Source organism: Phyllobates terribilis, unplaced genomic scaffold (assembly GCF_046119375.1).
Source record: "Phyllobates terribilis strain yellow unplaced genomic scaffold, ASM4611937v1 Scaffold_1__5_contigs__length_1240528914, whole genome shotgun sequence".
Taxonomy (NCBI): domain Eukaryota; kingdom Metazoa; phylum Chordata; class Amphibia; order Anura; family Dendrobatidae; genus Phyllobates; species Phyllobates terribilis.
The window spans coordinates 572,909,130-572,929,750 of NW_027362761.1; the positions used below are offsets into that span (position 1 = coordinate 572,909,130).

At 45.1% G+C, this 20,621-nt stretch overlaps 1 protein-coding gene across 3 annotated transcripts; it reads right to left on the reverse strand.

Annotated features, from left to right (window-relative positions):
• Positions 1-1,173: 1,173 nt before the first annotated feature.
• Positions 1,174-19,635, reverse strand: STARD6 (StAR related lipid transfer domain containing 6). 3 transcript variants are annotated; one of them, XM_073681250.1, is made up of 8 exons: positions 19,480-19,635; positions 16,289-16,364; positions 16,070-16,160; positions 14,963-15,012; positions 12,684-12,810; positions 10,907-11,024; positions 10,070-10,163; positions 1,174-1,530 (listed from the first exon to the last, which is right to left on the reverse strand). In XM_073681250.1, exons 3-8 carry the CDS (start codon positions 16,157-16,159, stop codon positions 1,386-1,388), a joined length of 624 nt encoding a protein of 207 aa, XP_073537351.1. In that variant the 5' UTR covers position 16,160; positions 16,289-16,364; positions 19,480-19,635; the 3' UTR covers positions 1,174-1,385. The 3 variants fall into 3 exon arrangements, with proteins under 3 accessions (XP_073537351.1, XP_073537345.1, XP_073537360.1); XM_073681244.1 differs by having other exon boundaries at positions 12,684-12,831; XM_073681259.1 differs by having other exon boundaries at positions 1,394-1,530; positions 10,058-10,163; positions 12,684-12,831.
• Between the last annotated feature and the right edge of the window lie 986 nt (positions 19,636-20,621).

Here is a 20,621-nt window from a genome sequence, read left to right on the forward strand (position 1 = left end):
CCACCTGGGCTTCCATAACACCTCAGCAGTGCCACAGGCTGATCGCCTCCATGCCACATTGCCGCATTGATGCAGTAATTGACGCAAAAGGAGCCCGACCAAGTATTGAGGGAATTTACTGAACATACATTTCAGTAGGATAACATTTCGGATTTTAAAATCATTTTTCAAGCTGTTGTTATGAAGTATTCTAATTTACTGAGATAATGACTTTTGTCTTTTCATTGGCTGTAAGCCATAATCATCAACATTAACAGAAATAAACACGTGAAATAGATCACTCTGTGTGTAATGACTCCATATAATATAGGAGTTTCACTTTTTGAATTGAAGAACTGAAATAAATTAAAGAAGTTGTCCACTACTTTATCCCCCCCCACCCCAGTGTATCCCCCCGGCACCCCTAAGACTTATTGTAATTACCATCTGCTGAGTTCCTGTATCTAAGCTTCTCATCTGTGATACCGCCTGCTGCTCCCTCTACTGTCACCTCCCTGTAGTTCTGCTCCTTTTTTTGATTGTTGCATATTACAGTCTGCCATCTACTGGTAAAAAGTGGTCATTACAGGGGAAATATTCCTCTTTCACCAGCAGATGGCAGACTGTGCTACACACATACAGCACTGGGGTCAGAAAGGACCAGGGGAGGAGGTCCTACCTCTACACTTCACTGCCAGCTGGCCCATTCCTGTCCTGCTGTGACCTCAGAAGGATCACCACTTATGTAAACACCGGCCAATGTCCTCAGTTCAAGGCCAGTAACCCATGATCAGGTTTTTATTGACTATGTAAGAAAATGACACGGATAACAAAAATAATCACCCTGTACAATAGAAATGTGAAAACCTCTTCTTAATATCATATTCCTACGCGAAGATATAATCAATTGAAGTTACAGGCCCTGAGCCTGAGGCTGCACTACTGAGGCAACCTCTTCCAGTTCTGATATTGATATACTTCCTTTTTTTGATGACTGCTACATGTAGCAAGGACATGGGTGTATCTGGGTCTAAGTCTCCCATTACAACAGCGCGTGAAAGAAGACAGTATTGTCGGGGCGTCTCAGTAGTGCAGCCTCAGGCCTTAGGTCTGTAACTTCAAATCTTCATATCTCTAGCTGGAAATAAGATATTAAGAAACGGATTTCACATCATTAATGCACATGACAGGGGCTTTTTATTGGAAAGTTGTCTTTAATTACAAAATACAATTTCAACAAATCATCAGAACAGTTTTCCATGTGGATTGGCACGGAGTGGTGAATATTTGGAGGTTCGGGGTGAGGTTCGATGATGCAGAAGGGAGGAGGTGACTGGCGTAAGCCAAATTACTGGGTATTAAACAACAGTAGAAGCGACTTTTTCCATCCTAGAACCCAGACGTCCTTATAAAAGGGTCTTCAGGCCTTCACGAACCTCGGTGATGAGGCTGACAACGTTACTGGGTATAGCCGACTCCACCAACGAACGCGGCAGTAGACCACCCAGCTCCGGCTGAATGTACACCCCCAGTGTGCAATGGGCGGGATTCCTAAGGGATAGAAATGAGTCTTAAAACTCTCCTTAATCCGGTCACATAAAAACATTCCGTCTACAGTCACCACTAGGGGGAGCTCACTGCATAGGCGCTCATTCAGCCCTCATAGAACTTTATAACTAACCCTATGCAGTGAGCTCCCCCTAGTGGCAGCAGAAATAAATTTCTCATCCTACTTCTCGTGAATTACCTAAATAGGGGTTTCCGGGTATTTAGAAACCCCCTGATAAACGTGCCCCCCACCCCCACCATGCTCCTAAATAGTAGTTGCCAACACATTGTTAATTAGTGGTGTCAAAAGGAAGATGAGATTACAAGGATTTTCCTATTTCAGTTATGCTGCCCTAGCCCTGAATCTATGCAACAGATATAGCAAAGGAGCCTTAAAAGCTTAACTTAAAGGTTGTGGACACCTGTGACATGGAAAAATGCTTTTCACATACTGTATGTCCAGTAATATAGGCTGGATGTGAGGTCTGTATGTCTCTCCCAGTAATATAGGCTGGATGTGAGCTCTGTGTGTCTCTCCCAGTAATATAGGCTGATTGTGAGCTCTTTGTGTCTCTCCCAGTAATATAGGCTGGATGGGGGGTCTGTGTGTCTCTCGCAGTAATATAGGCTGGATGTGAGCTCTGTGTGTCTCTCCCAGTAATATAGGCTGGATGTGAGCTCTGTGTGTCTCTCCCAGTAATATAGGCCGGATGTGAGCTCTGTGTGTCTCTCCCAGTAATATAGGCTGGATGTGAGCTCTGTGTGTCTCTCCCAGTAATATAGGCTGATTGTGAGCTCTTTGTGTCTCTCCCAGTAATATAGGCTGGATGGGGGGTCTGTGTGTCTCTCGCAGTAATATAGGCTGGATGTGATCTATATGTGTCTCTCCCAGTAATATAGGCTGGATGTGAGGTCTGCGTGTCTCTCCCAGTAATATAGGCTGGATGTGAGGTCTGCGTGTCTCTCCCAGTAATATAGGCTGGATGTGAGCTCTGTGTGTCTCTCGCAGTAATGTAGGCTGGATGTGAGCTCTGTGTGTCTCTCCCAGTAATATAGGCTGGATGTGAGCTCTGTGCGTCTCTCCCAGTAATATAGGCTGGATGTGAGGTCTGTGTGTCTCTCGCAGTAATATAGGCCGGATGTGAGCTCTGTGTGTCTCTCGCAGTAATACAGGCTGGATGTGATCTATATGTGTCTCTCCCAGTAATATAGGCTGGATGTGAGCTCCGTGTCTCTCTCCCAGTAGTATAGGCTGGGAGTGAGCTCTGTGTGTCTCTCCCAGTAATATAGGCTGGGAGTGAGCTCTGTGTGTCTCTCCCAGTAATATAGGCTGGATGTGAGGTCTGTGTGTCTCTCCCAGTAATATAGGCTCGATGTGAGGTCTGTGTGTCTCGCCCAGTAATATAGGCTGGATGTGAGGTCTGTGTGTCTCTCCCAGTAATATAGGCTGGATGTGAGGTCTGTGTGTCTCTGCCAGTAATATAGGCTGGATGTGAGCTCAGTGTGTCTCTCCCAATAATATAGGTTGGATGTGGGGTCTGTGTGTCTCTCGCAGTAATATAGGCCGGATGTGAGCTCTGTGTGTCTCTCGCAGTAATATAGGCTGGATGTGATCTATATGTATATCTCCCAGTAATATAGGCTGGATGTGAGCTCCATGTCTATCTCCCAGTAGTATAGGCTGGAAGTGAGGTCTGTGTGTCTCCTCCCAGTAATATAGGCTGGATGTGAGGTCTGTGTGTGTCTCCCAATAATATAGGCTGGATGTGAGCTCCGTGTCTCTCTCCCAGTAATATAGGCTGGATGTGAGCTCTGTGTCTCTCTCCCAGTAGTATAGGCTGGGAGTGCGCTCTGTGTGTCTCTCCCAGTAATATAGGCTGGATGTGAGGTCTGTGTGTTTCTCCCAGTAATATAGGATGGATGTGAGGTCCGTGTGTCTCTCCCAGTAATATAGGCTGGATGTGAGCTCTGTGTGTCTCTCCCAGTAATATAGGCTGGATGTGAGCTCTGTGTGTCTCTCCCAGTAATATAGGCTGGATGTGAGCTCTGTGTGTATCTCCAGTAATATAGGCTGGATGTGAGCTCCATGTCTCTCTCCCAGTAGTATAGGCTGGGAGTGAGGTCTGTGTGTCTCCCCCAGTAATATAGGCTGGATGTGAGGTTTGTGTGTGTCTCCCAATAATATAGGCTGGATGTGAGCTCTGTGTCTCTCTCCCAGTAATATAGGCTGGATGTGAGGTTTGTGTGTGTCTCCCAATAATATAGGCTGGATGTGAGCTCTGTGTCTCTCTCCCAGTAATATAGGCTGGATGTGAGCTCTGTGTCTCTCTCCCAGTAATATAGGCTGGATGTGAGGTCTGTGTGTTTCTCCCAGTAATATAGGATGGATGTGAGCTCTGTGTGTATCTCCAGTAATATAGGCTGGATGTGAGCTCCATGTCTCTCTCCCAGTAGTATAGGCTGGGAGTGAGGTCTGTGTGTCTCCCCCAGTAATATAGGCTGGATGTGAGGTTTGTGTGTGTCTCCCAATAATATAGGCTGGATGTGAGGTCTGTGTGTCTCCCAGTAATATTGGCTGGATGTGAGGTCTGTGTGTCTCTCCCAGTAATATAGACTGGATATGAGGTTTGAGTGTCTCTCCCAGTAATATAGGCTGGATGTGAGCTCTGTGTGTCTCTCCCAGTAATATAGGCTGGATGTGAGCTGTGTGTCTCTCTCCCAGTAATATAGGCTGGATGTGAGCTCTGTGCGTCTCTCCCAGTAATATAGGCTGGATGTGAGGTCTGTGTGTATCTCCAGTAATATAGGCTGCATGTGAGCTCCATGTGTCTCTCCCAGTAATATAGGCTGGATGTGAGGTCTGTGTGTTTCTCCCAGTAATATAGGCTGGGTGTGAGCTCTGTGTGTCTCTCCCAGTAATATAGGCTGGGTGTGAGGTGTGTGTGTCTCTCCCAGTAATATCGGCTGGGTGTGAGGTGTGTGTGTGTCTCTCCCAGTAATATAGGCTGGATGTGAGGTCTGTGTGTCTCTCCCAGTAATATAGGCTGGATGTGAGGTGTGTGTGTCTCTCACAGTAATATAGGCTGGATGTGAGGTCTGTGTGTCTCTCCCTGTAATATAGGCTGGATGTGAGGTCTGTGTGTCTCTCCCTGTAATATAGGCTGGATGTGAGGTCTGTGTGTCTCTCCCAGTAATATAGGCTGGATGTGAGGTCTGTGTGTCTCTCCCAGTAATATAGGCTGGATGTAAGCTCTGTGTGTCTCCCAGTAATATTGGCTGGATGTGAGGTCTGTGTGTCTCTCCCAGTAATATAGACTGGATATGAGGTTTGAGTGTCTCTCCCAGTAATATAGACTGGATGTGAGCTCTGTGTGTCTCTCCCAGTAATATAGGCTGGGTGTGAGGTCTGTGTGTCTCTCCAGTAATATAGACTGGATGTGAGCTCTGTGTGTCTCTCCCAGTAATATAGGCTGGGTGTGAGGTCTGTGTGTCTCTCCAGTAATATAGACTGGATGTGAGCTCTGTGTGTCTCTCCCAGTAATATAGACTGGATGTGAGCTCTGTGTGTCTCTCCCAGTAATATAGGCTGGATGTGAGGTGTGTGTGTCTCTCCCAGTAATATAGGCTGGATGTGAGGTGTGTGTCTCTCCCCGTAATATAGGCTGGATGTGAGGTCTGTGTGTCTATCCCAGTAATATAGACTGGATGTGAGCTCTGTGTGTCTCTCCCAGTAATATAGACTGGATGTGAGCTCAGTGTGTCTCTCCCAGTAATATAGGCTGGATGTGAGGTCTGTGTGTATCTCTAGTAATATAGGCTGGATGTGGGGTCTGTGTGTCTCTCGCAGGAATATAGGCCGGATGTGAGCTCTGTGTGTCTCTCGCAGTAATATAGGCTGGATGTGATCTATATGCATCTCTCCCAGTAATATAGGCTGGATGTGAGCTCCATGTCTTTCTCCCAGTAGTATAGGCTGGGAGTGAGGTCTGTGTGTCTCCCCCAGTAATATAGGCTGGATGTGAGGTCTGTGTGTGTCTCCCAATAATATAGGCTGGATGTGAGGTCTGTGTGTGTCTCCCAATAATATAGGCTGGATGTGAGCTCTGTGTCTCTCTCCCAGTAATATAGGCAGGATGTGAGGTCTGTGTGTATCTCCCAGTAATATAGGCTGGATGTGAGGTCTGTGTGTCTCTCGCAGTAATATAGGCCAGATGTGAGCTCTGTGTGTCTCTCCCAGTAATATAGGCTGGATGTGATCTATATGTGTCTCTCCCAGTAATATAGGCTGGATGTGAGCTCTGTGTCTCTCTCCCAGTAGTACAGGCTGGGAGTGCGCTCTGAGTGTCTCTCCCAGTAATATAGGCTGGATGTGAGGTCTGTGTGTTTCTCCCAGTAATATAGGATGGATGTGAGGTCTGTGTGTCTCTCCCAGTAATATAGGCTGGATGTGAGCTCTGTGTGTCTCTCCCGGTAATATAGGCTGGATGTGAGCTCTGTGTGTCTCTCCCAGTAATATAGGCTGGATGTGAGCTCTGTGTGTCTCTCCCAGTAATATAGGCTGGATGTGAGCTCTGTGTGTCTCTCCCAGTAATATAGGCTGGATGTGAGCTCTGTGTGTCTCTCCCAGTAACATAGGCTGGATGTGAGCTCTGTGTGTCTCTCCCAGTAACATAGGCTGGATGTGAGCTCTGTGTGTCTCTCCCAGTAACATAGGCTGGATGTGAGCTCTGTGTGTCTCTCCCAGTAATATAGGCTGGGTGTGAGGTCTGTGTGTCTCTCCAGTAATATAGACTGGATGTGAGCTCTGTGTGTCTCTCCCAGTAATATAGACTGGATGTGAGCTCTGTGTGTCTCTCCCAGTAATATAGGCTGGATGTGAGGTGTGTGTGTCTCTCCCAGTAATATAGGCTGGATGTGAGGTGTGTGTCTCTCCCCGTAATATAGGCTGGATGTGAGGTCTGTGTGTCTCTCCCAGTAATATAGGCTGGTTGTGAGGTCTGTGTGTCTCTGCCAGTAATATAGGCTGGATGTGAGCTCAGTGTGTCTCTCCCAGTAATATAGGCTGGATGTGAGGTCTGTGTGTATCTCTAGTAATATAGGCTGGATGTGGGGTCTGTGTGTCTCTCGCAGTAATATAGGCCGGATGTGAGCTCTGTGTGTCTCTCGCAGTAATATAGGCTGGATGTGATCTATATGCATCTCTCCCAGTAATATAGGCTGGATGTGAGCTCCATGTCTTTCTCCCAGTAGTATAGGCTGGGAGTGAGGTCTGTGTGTCTCCCCCAGTAATATAGGCTGGATGTGAGGTCTGTGTGTGTCTCCCAATAATATAGGCTGGATGTGAGCTCTGTGTCTCTCTCCCAGTAATATAGGCAGGATGTGAGGTCTGTGTGTATCTCCCAGTAATATAGGCTGGATGTGAGGTCTGTGTGTCTCTCGCAGTAATATAGGCCAGATGTGAGCTCTGTGTGTCTCTCCCAGTAATATAGGCTGGATGTGATCTATATGTGTCTCTCCCAGTAATATAGGCTGGATGTGAGCTCTGTGTCTCTCTCCCAGTAGTACAGGCTGGGAGTGCGCTCTGAGTGTCTCTCCCAGTAATATAGGCTGGATGTGAGGTCTGTGTGTTTCTCCCAGTAATATAGGATGGATGTGAGGTCTGTGTGTCTCTCCCAGTAATATAGGCTGGATGTGAGCTCTGTGTGTCTCTCCCAGTAATATAGGCTGGATGTGAGCTCTGTGTGTCTCTCCCAGTAATATAGGCTGGATGTGAGCTCTGTGTGTCTCTCCCAGTAATATAGGCTGGATGTGAGCTCTGTGTGTCTCTCCCAGTAATATAGGCTGGATGTGAGCTCTGTGTGTCTCTCCCAGTAACATAGGCTGGATGTGAGCTCTGTGTGTCTCTCCCAGTAACATAGGCTGGATGTGAGCTCTGTGTGTCTCTCCCAGTAATATAGGCTGGATGTGAGCTCTGTGTGTCTCTCCCAGTAATATAGGCTGGATGTGAGCTCTGTGTGTCTCTCCCAGTAATATAGGCTGGATGTGAGCTCTGTGTGTCTCTCCCAGTAATATAGGCTGGATGTGAGCTCTGTGTGTCTCTCCCAGTAATATAGGCTGGATGTGAGGTCTGTGTGTATCTCCAGTAATATAGGCTGGATGTGAGGTCTGTGTGTCTCTCCCAGTAATATAAGCTGGATGTGAGGTCTGTGTGTCTCTTCCAGTAATATAGGCTGGATGTGAGGTCTGTGTGTCTCTCCCAGTAATATAGGCTGGGTGTGAGCTCTGTGTGTCTCTCCCAGTAATATAGGCTGGGTGTGAGCTCTGTGTGTCTCTCCCAGTAATATAGGCTGGATGTGAGGTCTGTGTGTCTCTCCCAGTAATATAGGCTGGATGTGAGGTCTGTGTGTCTCTCCCAGTAATATAGGCTGGATGTAAGCTCTGTGTGTCTCCCAGTAATATTGGCTGGATGTGAGGTCTGTGTGTCTCTCCCAGTAATATAGACTGGATATGAGGTTTGAGTGTCTCTCCAAGGAATATAGGCTGGATGTGAGGTCTGTGTGTCTCTCCCAGTAATATAGGCTGGATGTAAGCTCTGTGTGTCTCCCAGTAATATTGGCTGGATGTGAGGTCTGTGTGTCTCTCCCAGTAATATAGACTGGATATGAGGTTTGAGTGTCTCTCCAAGGAATATAGGCTGGATGTGAGCTCTGTGTGTCTCTCCCAGTAATATAGGCTGGATGTGAGCTCTGTGTGTCTCTCCCAGTAATATAGGCTGGATGTGAGCTCTGTGTGTCTCTCACAGTAATATAGGCTGGATGTGAGGTCTGTGTGTATCTCCAGTAATATAGGCTGGATGTGAGGTCTGTGTGTCTCTCCCAGTAATATAAGCTGGATGTGAGGTCTGTGTGTCTCTCCCAGTAATATAAGCTGGATGTGAGGTCTGTGTGTCTCTTCCAGTAATATAGGCTGGATGTGAGGTCTGTGTGTCTCTCCCAGTAATATAGGCTGGATGTGAGGTCTGTGTGTCTCTCCCAGTAATATAGACTGAATGTGAGCTCTTGTGTGTCTCTCCCAGTAATATAGGCTGGGTGTGAGCTCTGTGTGTCTCTCCCAGTAATATAGACTGGATGTGAGCTCTGTGTGTCTCTCCCAGTAATATAGGCTGGATGTGAGGTGTGTGTGTCTCTCCCAGTAATATAGGCTGGATGTGAGGTCTGTGTGTCTCTCCCAGTAATATAGGCTGGATGTGAGGTCTGTGTGTCTCTCCCAGTAATATAGGCTGGATGTAAGCTCTGTGTGTCTCCCAGTAATATTGGCTGGATGTGAGGTCTGTGTGTCTCTCCCAGTAATATAGACTGGATATGAGGTTTGAGTGTCTCTCCAAGGAATATAGGCTGGATGTGAGCTCTGTGTGTCTCTCCCAGTAATATAGACTGGATGTGAGCTCTGTGTGTCTCTCCCAGTAATATAGGCTGGGTGTGAGGTCTGTGTGTCTCTCCAGTAATATAGACTGGATGTGAGCTCTGTGTGTCTCTCCCAGTAATATAGGCTGGGTGTGAGGTCTGTGTGTCTCTCCAGTAATATAGACTGGATGTGAGCTCTGTGTGTCTCTCCCAGTAATATAGGCTGGATGTGAGCTCTGTGTGTCTCTCCCAGTAATATAGACTGGATGTGAGCTCTGTGTGTCTCTCCCAGTAATATAGGCTGGATGTGAGGTGTGTGTGTCTCTCCCCGTAATATAGGCTGGATGTGAGGTCTGTGTGTCTCTCCCAGTAATATAGACTGGATGTGAGGTCTGTGTGTCTCTCCCAGTAATATAGGCTGGATGTGAGGTCTGGGTGTCTCTTCCAGTAATATAGGCTGGATGTGAGGTCTGTGTCTCTCCAAGTAATATAGGCTGGATGTGAGCTCTGTGTCTCTGCAGAGTGCTGCTATCTTCAAAAGCTTATATATCAGCAGTTTCTATCCTACACATTTCTTCTCCATGTGCTTTCCTCTGTCATCCCTGACATCACACATACGTTCTTCTATCTCCATAATGGAGATCTGTGTACAACCCCCTCCTTCATCCTGCTGCTGCCTCTAACACTGAGTGGAAGGAGAGCAGCCAGGAGACGAAGCTCCGACAGATTTGGAACCTTTTTGCACAGCACACAGCTATGGCAAAGGGCTTCAAAGCCTTTTTTTACAGCAGCAAAACAGTAATGAAAACTATTTAGAATTTTTTTTAACTGCATTTACTTTTTAAAAAGTTTTTTTTGGACAAAAAAACCCTTAACGATTCCACTGTATTCAATGACCACGTACAGGCGACTTGCATAGTTGCGGTCACGCGCCAACTAGAGTCGCAGCCGCTTCTCTCAATGTTGTGGGTAATCCTGACAGTTTGTACAGTGCGCACTGTGATTACTGGGCAGTCACACACAGTAACTGTAGACTTTTCAGCCTAGAAAACCCCTTTAAAGCCATATTTCCCAGGGCTGGTAAGGGGCCAACAATAACCACTATAATCTATGAGTATTGATATTACCCATGTCCTTACTCAGGTAATGGCGTGCAAACGTATCCACATGGATTATTGAAGCCACGGACATAGGAGCTGGTTACTGGGCATTTGTCATACTCCACGCTGATAGCTGCAAACAGAAAAATTATAAGTGACAGACGCTGGGCACGACACTCGCTAAGGCCACGTTCACACCTTCAGTATTTGGTCAGTATTTTACATCAGTATTTGTAAGCCAAAACCAGGAGTGGGTGATAAATACAGAAGTGATGACGTACTTTTATTATACTTTTCCTCTGATTGTTCCACTCCTGGTTTTGGCTTCCAAATACTGATGTAAAATACTGACCAAATACTGAACGTGGCTTCAGACATAGCTTTTTTTTTTTTTCTTCCCAATGTCAAGTTCCCGCTGTAAAAAAAAAAAAAAAAAAAAAAAAAATACTCCGAGCCAATCAGAAGTCTCCTCTGAATATTTCCCCTCCTTCTCATACTGTTCAACTGAAGAGTCTGCAGCTGCACCTCCCTCCTCTCCCCTCTTTCTTTCTTCCTTCTTTCTTTACTGGTTTACTATTGATAAATATTTAGGCAAGAGAGGAGGTTCTTTTTAAACATTCACAAAGATGATTCAGGCAGGAAAATAAAGACTACTCGATCTTGGTGGTCACTGATCTCGTGATCGTTGGGGTCCCAACACTGATCTCCCTTACAGCTCAAGCAGGGATACCAGATCTCAGAAGATAACTGGTAAAGTAATAAAGCCCCCTCCTTTCTCCCCACTGTTGTTTGGCAAAACAATATAAAAATGAAAAAAAAAATGTATAACCTCCCCTAGTCACATAATAAGTATAGAAAAGAAGAAGTGTTACTTACAATTAGTGGTGACTACTCCATCGTCGTACCGCCTCACATGAATTATGTCCACAAATTCTCTTGGTGAGATGATCCCTTTCCCAAAGCTGTGTGTGATACTGTGACAGACGACTGTGTCCTTCAGAAAAAGAAAGAATAAGTTGAAAAAATAGTCCACCTCTACCACCACTAGGGGGAGTTTAGGGATTTTCTGTGTAGTGTGACACTATTGAGTTCAGTGTATGCAGGGAGCTCCCTCTAGTTGTGGTCGCAGGCAGATAGAATTTACTCCTAAAATCCATCAGTTCAGAATGTTGGACATAAGAACGCCACAGTGAGAAAAGTTTAAGATATGCTTAAAGAGGTTTTCCACTGTAGATGACACTCAGCTTAGTGATTGGCTGCAGCGGTGATGCATGCAGCCAATCACTGAAAATTACAGAATACAAGTCATATAGTGGCCAAAAATTAGAGTTAACCCTCATGTACACAAAGGACAGATTATTCTGAAAAATCACCGTGAACCATAGGAGCATTTTAAGTTTTATTTAAGAAAAAATAAACATGTTTCTTTTGTTACATTTAATTACATTAACCCTTTTACATCATATGTCGTGTCCCTGCATTTTTGTCAGCAGATGATTGCTGAATTATTCAACCATCATCTGCCTCTAACAGTCTCGGGTGGAGCTCCGCGCCAAGGCTGTTAACCTGTCAATCTCTGACCGCTGCATTTAATATGAGCTGTCAGAAGGGGGCATCATTCCAAGCTCCCATCAGCGCGCCCATAACGTAACCAGTGGGTTGCTTTCATTACAAGCCGGGGGGTTTGCAGAAGACGACTGTCCTTACAATTCTCCCGTAAAAGCCAAGGAGACGGTGATTTCTGCTATACATTGCAGCGCTGAAGCTCTGCTATGTGTAGCACAGACGATCGAAGCTTCAAGTTCCCTAAGGGGACTATTAAATAAAGTAAAAGGTAAAAAAAAAATATTTTTAAAAATGTGAAAAAAAAAAAAAAAAAAAAACAAAAGTTCAAATCGCCCCCCCTTTTGCCCTATTGAAATAAAACAATAATAAAAAAAAATACACATTTGGTATCGCTGTGTTCAGAATCGCCCGATGTATCAAAATATTGATCCGATCAGTAAACGCCGTAACGGGAAAAAAAAATTCAAAATTCCGTTGTTTTTTGGCAATAAAATGCAATAAGAGGCGATCACAACATCGTATCTACCCCAAAATAGTATCAGTAAAAACATCAGTTCAGGACACAAAAAATAATTCCTCACCCGGCCCCAAATCACGAAAAAGTTACTGATCTCGGAAAATGGCGACAAACGCAAAATGTTTTTTTTACAACTTAAATAAAAAAAGAACCTATACATGTTTGGTATCTGCGTACTCGGATTGACCTGGAGAATCATATTGCCAGGTCACTTTTACCATATAGTGAACATGGTACATAAAAAAATTGAAAAACATTTATGGAATTGCACTTTTTTTTTGCAATTTCACTGCACTTGGATATTTTTTTTTCCCATTTTCCAGTACACTTTATGGTAAAAATCAATGGCGGCATTCAAAAGTACAATTCGTCCCGCAAAAAAAAAAAACAAGCCCTCAGACGGCCATATTGACGGAAAAAATAAAAAAGTTATGGCTCTTGGGGAAAAAGGGAGGGAAAAAAACCCCCCAAAAAACAGAAAATCACCCGGGGATGAACAGGTTAAAATTTAATTAAATATTAATTAAAAATATTTAATTAATTCTAAGGATTATATTAAAATGTAAATACCTCATCGATCTCTTCTACAATTGTGTAGGATTTCAGGGTTTTGTCCCACTTTGATCTGTATTTGGCAAGATACATAAAAGGAATAACTTTTTCCGGGGTTTCTTCGATTATTGCTTCTCCGCGATATCTGTGTTTACAGGAAAAAAAACTAAATAATGTCATATAGGGAGACTTAAAATTCCACATCATCTATATGATATCATTCTGTAATCGGGGGACGTAGCTGGGAGGGAGACCAGGTATTGGGGTGCACCAGCAATCCATTCTGATTTCTCCTGGGTATTTAGATATAGGGTGAGGATTGTGATCTGTATTTTTGCTGTTAAAGGAATACTCAGTTACAAGCTATAGATCTGTGTAGAATGGACTGAATCGCTTCGGCCATTGTCTATTTAAAGGGACAAAACACAGCCACATCTGTGTTTCTACACCACCTGGTGGTGGTTAGTGGTATTGCACTGGTGCTTGCCACATTTTTGGAAACGTTTTCCTTTTTTTTTTCCTTTCTAGGACTTCAGAAATTATGTAGCAACACTTTAAAGAAATCCTGGAAAAAGTTGCTTTTCTGAAAGTTATTCTTTCTCCACAATACAACTACAGTACAGACCAAAAGTTTGGACACACCTTCTCTGTATTTTCATGACTATGAAAATTGTACATTCACACTGAAGGCATCAAAACTATGAATTATCACATGTGGAATTATATACTTAACAAAAAAGTGTGAAACAACTGAAAATATGTCTTATATTCTAGGTTCTTCAAAGTAGCCACCTTTTGCTTTGATGACTGCTTTGCACACTCTTGGCATTCTCTTGATGAGCTTCAAGAGGTAGTCACCGGAAATGGTCTTCCAACAATCTTGAAGGAGTTCCCAGAGATGCTTAGCACTTGTTGGCCCTTTTGCCTTCACTCTGCGGTCCAGCTCATCCCAAACCATCTCGATTGGGTTCAGGTCTGGTGACTGTGGAGGCCAGGTCATCATTCGTAGCACCCCATCACTCTCCTTCTTGGTCAAATAGCCCTTACACAGCCTGGAGGTGTGTTTGGGGTCATTGTCCTGTTGAAAAATAAATGATGGTCCAACTAAACGCAAACCGGATGGAATAGCATGCCGCTGCAAGATGCTGTGGTAGCCATGCTGGTTCAGTATGCCTTCAATTTTGAATAAATCCCCAACAGTGTCACCAGCAAAGCCCCCCCCACACCATCACACCACCTCCTCCATGCTTCACGGTGGGAACCAGGCATGTAGAGTCCATCCGTTCACCTTTTCTGCATCGCACAAAGACACGGTGGTTGGAACCAAAGATCTCAAATTTGGACTCATCAGACCAAAGCACAGATTTCCACTGGTCTAATGTCCATTCCTTGTGTTCTTCAGCCCAAACAAGTCTCTTCTGCTTGTTGCCTGTCCTTAGCAGTGGTTTCCTAGCAGCTATTTTACCATGAAGGCCTGCTGCACAAAGTCTCCTCTTAACAGTTGTTGTAGAGATGTGTCTGCTGCTAGAACTCTGTGTGGCATTGACCTGGTCTCTAAACTGAGCTGCTGTTAACCTGCGATTTCTGAGGCTGGTGACTCGGATAAACTTATCCTCAGAAGCAGAGGTGACTCTTGGTCTTCCTTTCCTGGGGCGATCCTCATGTGAGCCAGTTTCTTTGTAGCGCTTGATGGTTTTTGCAACTGCACTTGGGCACACTTTCAAAGTTTTCCCAATTTTTCGCACTGACTGACCTTCATTTCTTAAAGTAATGATGGCCACTCGTTTTTCTTTACTTAGCTGCTTTTTTCTTGCCATAATACAAATTCTAACAGTCTATTCAGTAGGACTATCAGCTGTGTTTCCACCAGACTTCTGCACAACACAACTGATGGTCCCAACCCCATTTATAAGGCAAGAAATCCCACTTATTAAACCTGACAGGGCACACCTGTGAAGTGAAAACCATTTCCGGTGACTACCTCTTGAAACTCATCAAGAGAATGCCAAGAGTGTGCAAAGCAGTCATCAAAGCAAAAGGTGGCTACTTTGAAGAACCTAGAATATAAGACATATTTTCAGTTGTTTCACACTTTTTTGTTAAGTATATAATTCCACATGTGTTAATTCATAGTTTTGATGCCTTCAGTGTGAATGTACAATTTTAATAGTCATGAAAATACAGAAAAATCTTTAAATGAGAAGGTGTGTCCAAACTTTTGGTCTGTACTGTATGTGGAAATACAATTAATAGAATAGGATTCCAGTTCTCTTCTAGTTTTGTATTTTGCTACTTACATATTTCCTGAATAGTCATTGGATGGTTTCCACGAGACGGTAATATTTTTCTGAAAGAGGGATAATATTTATATATTATTATGAAAGAAAGGAAAAGACAAAAGAATGAAAAAAGGAAGAAACAGGAAGGACAAAAAAAGAAGGGAAAGGATGGAAAAAGAAAAGACAGAATGGCAAGAAAGAGAAAAGGGAAAATGACACAAGGATAAAGAAATCAAGGCGATGGATGGATGGGAGAGTAAAGGGAAGGAAAAGGACAAAAATGATAATGAAAGAAACAAATAGAACTGATGGGAAAGGGAAGAGAAGAAAGTTTAAAAGGATGGGAAAGATAAAAAATGGATAGAGGAATAGTTATAGAAATGACAAAACTATTTGGAAGGGAAGAGAAGGCAAGAAAAATGACTGAGGGATAGGGAAGGGAGAAGAAAGGAAGGAAGAAAAGAAAGGAAAAGAGGATAAAAAAGTTAAAGAAAAGGAGATAATGAAAAGAAGATGAAAAGAATCGGAAAGGTAGAGAAAAGGAAATGACAGGAGAATAAGATAAGGGATAGATGGTGAGGGAAAGGACGAAAGGATGGGAAAGAAAGGAGGGGAGAAATAACAGAAGGAATGGGGAAGAAAGGGAGCAGATGGTTGAGAAAGAAATGGAAGACAATTAGGAAGTTAAAAGGAAGGGAGGAAAGGAAATGGTAAAGTTATGGAAAAGGGAAGGGAAAAAAGGAAAGGAAATGAGAGAAGGATTGGTAAGGAAAAGGAAGGGAGCAAAATATCGAAAGAATAAGGGAGGGAAATGACAGAAGGATGAGGAAGAAAGGAAAGGACAAAAGGATGGAAGGGAAAGAAAGGGAGAGAAATGATAGAAGGATGGGAAAGGAAGGAGAATGAAAGGGAAAGGACAAAAGGAAAGGGAAACCATGAAACAAAGGCTGAGATTCGAAAACGAGAAAAGGTTTAAAAAGGAAGATGTGGAAGTGAAAAAGGGATGAACATAAGGTAACAAAAAGGGAAGAGGAGAGGAAAATCAAAATGTCAGGAAAGAAAGAATGGAAAGAAAAAGAGAAAAAAATGAAGGTTCTGTGCCCGCGTCCTGTAAATTCTAGTTACCGCAGATTTGGTCACTTTCCATCCGGACATGTCCTGACTGTATGCTCGAATCTTCTGGGTGACTTCATCGGCCATCTTCTTATAGTCCATCCTTATGGAAACCAATAACATAATCACATAGTTATAGACCCTGGACATTAGATGACTATGCCCACTGTTATATCACAGCTGAATAGTCAGATGGAACCATCCAATGCTATTACTGGAACCGCCACTTACCTGCACCTGAGATTTCTTGGTCCTCTCCTCAGCGGCTCCCCCTGCAGGCAGAATCTTATCACTGCACTGTGCACTGCTAAAAATAGAGGAACAAATATGAAGCTTGCATAGGTTTTGTTACCTGGCAGCACACGGAATACAGCAAGTAACCAGTGCTGGGCCCCTCTCTCCAAGGGCCCATATGAGCGGTGCTGTCACATTACTATGGTGGTGCTACTATTCACAGCCACAGCAATGAGGAAAAGATGAAAGTTGGTTCCACTGTGTGTATATGGTCCTGGTGCACAGCATCATTTGTGTCACCGACCTTCAAGGGGTGTTCTTGCTTTATGTAAATAACGCCCAGTGTATAAACTATAGGACAAAAGTCATTTTTCTTTTTAGCCTTGTGATGTTCGCTGTTTTTTTTTTATTTATTTTTTTTAGCTCTTCTAAATTTGGCGAGATCAGAAATTTTGCACAGAATGAAAAACGTTTTTTAGAGACTGGAGAACATTTGAACAAACATTCGGTGACTTTTTAAAAAATGGCAAAAAATTAATTGATTGCTAATATTTAGAGAACAAAAACCGCGGACAAAGAAAAAAAATTGACTTTAAAACAGGCGCAACTTAAAATAAGAATTTTGCAGAAAACAAAAAAACAGCTTTAAAACAGGAAAAACTGGACAAAAAAGGCACAAATGCAATAATGAATTGGGCCTTTGATGCTACATTTTCCTTCCATTTTCTAGATGTGTTTGTTGTCAGCAGAGGTGGACATGCTATTGGTGCAACCTGGGCCCAGCAGCCCTCTCCCTTCTGCGCCCAGGGGCCCTCTCCCTTCTGCGCCCAGGGGCCCTCTCCCTTCTGCGCCCAGCGGCCCTCTCTCGTCTGCGCCCAGCGGCCCTCTCTCGTCTGCGCCCAGCGGCCCTCTCTCGTCTGCGCCCAGCGGCCCTCTCTCGTCTGCGCCCAGCGGCCCTCTCTCGTCTGCGCCCAGCGGTCCTCTCTCGTCTGCGCCCAGCGGCCCTCTCTCGTCTGCGCCCAGCGGCCCTCTCTCGTCTGCGCCCAGCGGCCCTCTCCCGTCTGCGCCCAGCGGCCCTCTCTCGTCTGCGCCCAGCGGCCCTCTCTCGTCTGCGCCCAGCGGCCCTCTCTCGTCTGTGACCAGTGGCCCTCTCTTGTCAGTGCCCGCCCTTGGCCTTCAGTAAAGGACACACTTTACATTCAGAGATAGTAAACCTATAAATACCAGGTATATCTATATCAGCGGCTGCATGAATCTCTCCCCAATGTATCTGCTTAAAGTCCAATGTTCATTTAATAGAGCAGAGATCAAGATGTAATCACAGCCATCAGCCATAGCATTCAAACTGCCCTTGTGCCTCCTAAACAACTCTGAGCCATCGAGGCTCAGACTCCGGCGGTGTCCTGTGGTATTCGGCTGCAGACCCACTATGTCCTCTGCCACCATGGATCAGGCTTTGGAGAAAGTTATCACATTGATCTCTTATGTTCCTCCGTTCCTGAACAGTTTGTGCAGTGCGGCCATCATCCTGCTGAAAGGGGCACGGCCATGAGGGAATCCCACTGCCATGGAGGGTTGATCTGCACAATGTTAGGTGGGTGGCACATGTCACATCCACATGGTACCAGAACCTGAGGTTTCCCAGCAGAACATTGCCCCTATCGCACTGCCTCCGACGGCTCCTCTTCTTCCTATAGTGCATCCTTCCGCCAATGTCTTCCCCAGGCGGGTAACGTGATTCCTAAGACCAGGCCGGCTTCTTCCATTGCTCCATAGTCCAGTTCTGATGCTCACCTGCCATTGTAGAGTCTTTAGGATGTGGACTGGAATCAGCATGGGCACTATGACTAGCTGTAGCTGCGCAGCCCCATACACAGCAAGCTCCAAAACACCCCACAAGACCCGCCGTATACCGGGAATACCTCACAATACCTGCCATATACCGGGAACACCCCACAAGACCTGCTCTATACCGGGAGCACCCCACAACACCCGCTGTATACCAGGAACACCCCACAAGACCCGCTGTATACGGGGAACACCTCACAAGACCCGCTGTATACCGGGAACACCCTACAAGACCCGCCATATACCGGGAACACCCCACAAGACCCGCCGTATACCGGGAACACCCTACAAGACCCGCCATATACCGGGAACACCTCACAAGACCCGCCGTATACCGGGAACACCCTACAAGACCCGCCATATACCGGGAACACCCCACAAGACTCGCCGTATACCGGGAACACCCCACAAGACCCACCGTATACCGGGAACACCCCATAAGACCCGCACTATACCGGGAACACCCCACAAGACTCGCCGTGTACCGGGAACACCCTACAAGACTCGCTGTATACCGGGAACACCCCACAAGACTCGCCGTATACCGGGAACACCCCACAAGACTCGCCGTATACCGGGAACACCCCACAAGACTCGCCGTGTACCGGGAACACCCCTCAAGACCCGCTCTATACCGGGAACACCCCACAAGACCTGCCGTATACCAGGAACACCCCACAAGACTCGCCGTATACCAGGAACACCCCACAAGACTCGCCGTATACCGGGAACACCCCTCAAGACCTGCCGTATACCAGGAACACCCCACAAGACCCGCCGTATACAGATGCTCTGATCCAGTGGTCTCGCCCTCTCGGTTTGGCCCCAGTTGCTCTCATCCTTCCACTTGCCCATTTGTCCAGCTTGATCTCTCGCAGCCTGATCTCTCCGACCCCTGACAGGCGCCGTCACCAGATATCAGTCATCCACTTCTCCGGTCGGCAGTTTTCATGCTATGGCTGATCGTTTTGTATAAAGCTAGAAAACCCCTTTAATCAGAGAAATCTTGTAATCTCTTCTCTCTGCTCAGTGTTTTGGATCATGCAGATCTGTAAATAATTGCCGCATAAGGAGACTCTGTGGATTATTGGAGGCTAAATTAAATAAAAAATTCTGCACTTCCCATACTTTTTTTTTTTTCTGTAGGACCAAGCCGACATTTGCTGTCAATGATTTAGGTAGAATTATCTGAATCTTGGACTTCTCCTTTAAGAATAAGCGAGGAGTCCAATGATCCCAGGATGTTACCAGTCCACAACAGACACAGTGATCGCTGCCAGCTGACACAAGAGCCACAATGTTGCCAGCCTGGAATTCCCTGGCACCCGGACAGGTCTTACCCCAGTGTCAGGAAGCTGCTGGAGAAGCTGCGGCATCGGAGAGTCGCCTCCTCCTCTTCTGCACTTTGATCTTGCTCTTAGCCACCACAATAATAACCCTGCAAGAGACCTGCCCAATGCAATGCTGGAAAGAAGCCACACCCCCTCCCCACCTTGGATCATGTGACTTTACCTATGAAGCTGGAGGCGGCCATGTTGCTTAAGGGCATAAATGTTACATAGGTTGAGAAAAAAAGAAACTGGTCCATCAAGTCCAACCTTTCTCCACCTGTTATACATTCTCTATCGCTAGATTATTTATAACAAGCATCTGTCCCTTTTATAAAAGCCTCTTGTGGTCGGCGTTCCACAGTCCGACTGCTCTAAGTGTAAAGAATCCTTTCCTATTTAGCTGCAAGAATCTCCTTTCCTCCACATGTAGTGAGTCCCCCCTGGTCCTTTGTAAGGTCCATGCAAGGAATAAGTCATTTGCCAGTCCTTTGTATTTACCAGACATATATATTTATACATATATATGATATCTCATTTTTTCTAAGCTAAACAAAGCCAAAACTGGATCCCATATCCAAGATGTGACGTCACCAGTTATTTATACATTGGGATGATAGGATTTTCCCTCTCTTTTTATACATCCTAAAATCTTGTTTGCTTTTGCGGCTGCAGCTTGACATTGAGTGCTGCTACTCAGCTTACTTGTAACCTGAATACCCAAGTTCTTCTCCTGTTCTGTAGTCTCTATACTTGTCTTACTTTGCTTATTCTGAACTGGAAAAACAATGATTGTTTTATTTGCAAGGGGCATAAATATATTATATTACAAAAAGGATGACTAAGGCTAAGTGCCCACGTTTTTTTCCGCAATGATAATCCGCAGCGGAAATTTCCGCAGCATATGCACAGCACATGCGGATTATCATTGGGGACCATGGGGCACGTATTACCAAGCATTTTTTTTAAGCGTTTTCGCTGCGGAAATTCCGCGGCAAAAACGCTTGAAAAACGCATAGTGGGCACGCAGCCTAACAGATATAAAAGAGCCACATACCTCCAGGATAAAAAATACTAAAATGTGTATTATATGGCTAGGGATTCCCTATATTTAGGTATTCCTGAGAAAAACTACAAGCTGTCATACACAGATT

Coding starts and splice junctions, on each gene's coding strand:
- STARD6 (XM_073681244.1), bottom strand. CDS start 16,159: ATGGACTATAAGAAGATGGCCGATGAAGTCACCCAGAAGATTCGAGCA. Junction 15,013..16,069: donor GGAAAGTGACCAAATCTGCG/GTAACTAGAATT, acceptor TCCCTCTTTCAG/AAAAATATTACCGTCTCGTG. Junction 11,025..12,683: donor TTGTAGAAGAGATCGATGAG/GTATTTACATTT, acceptor CTTTTTCTGAAG/GACACAGTCGTCTGTCACAG.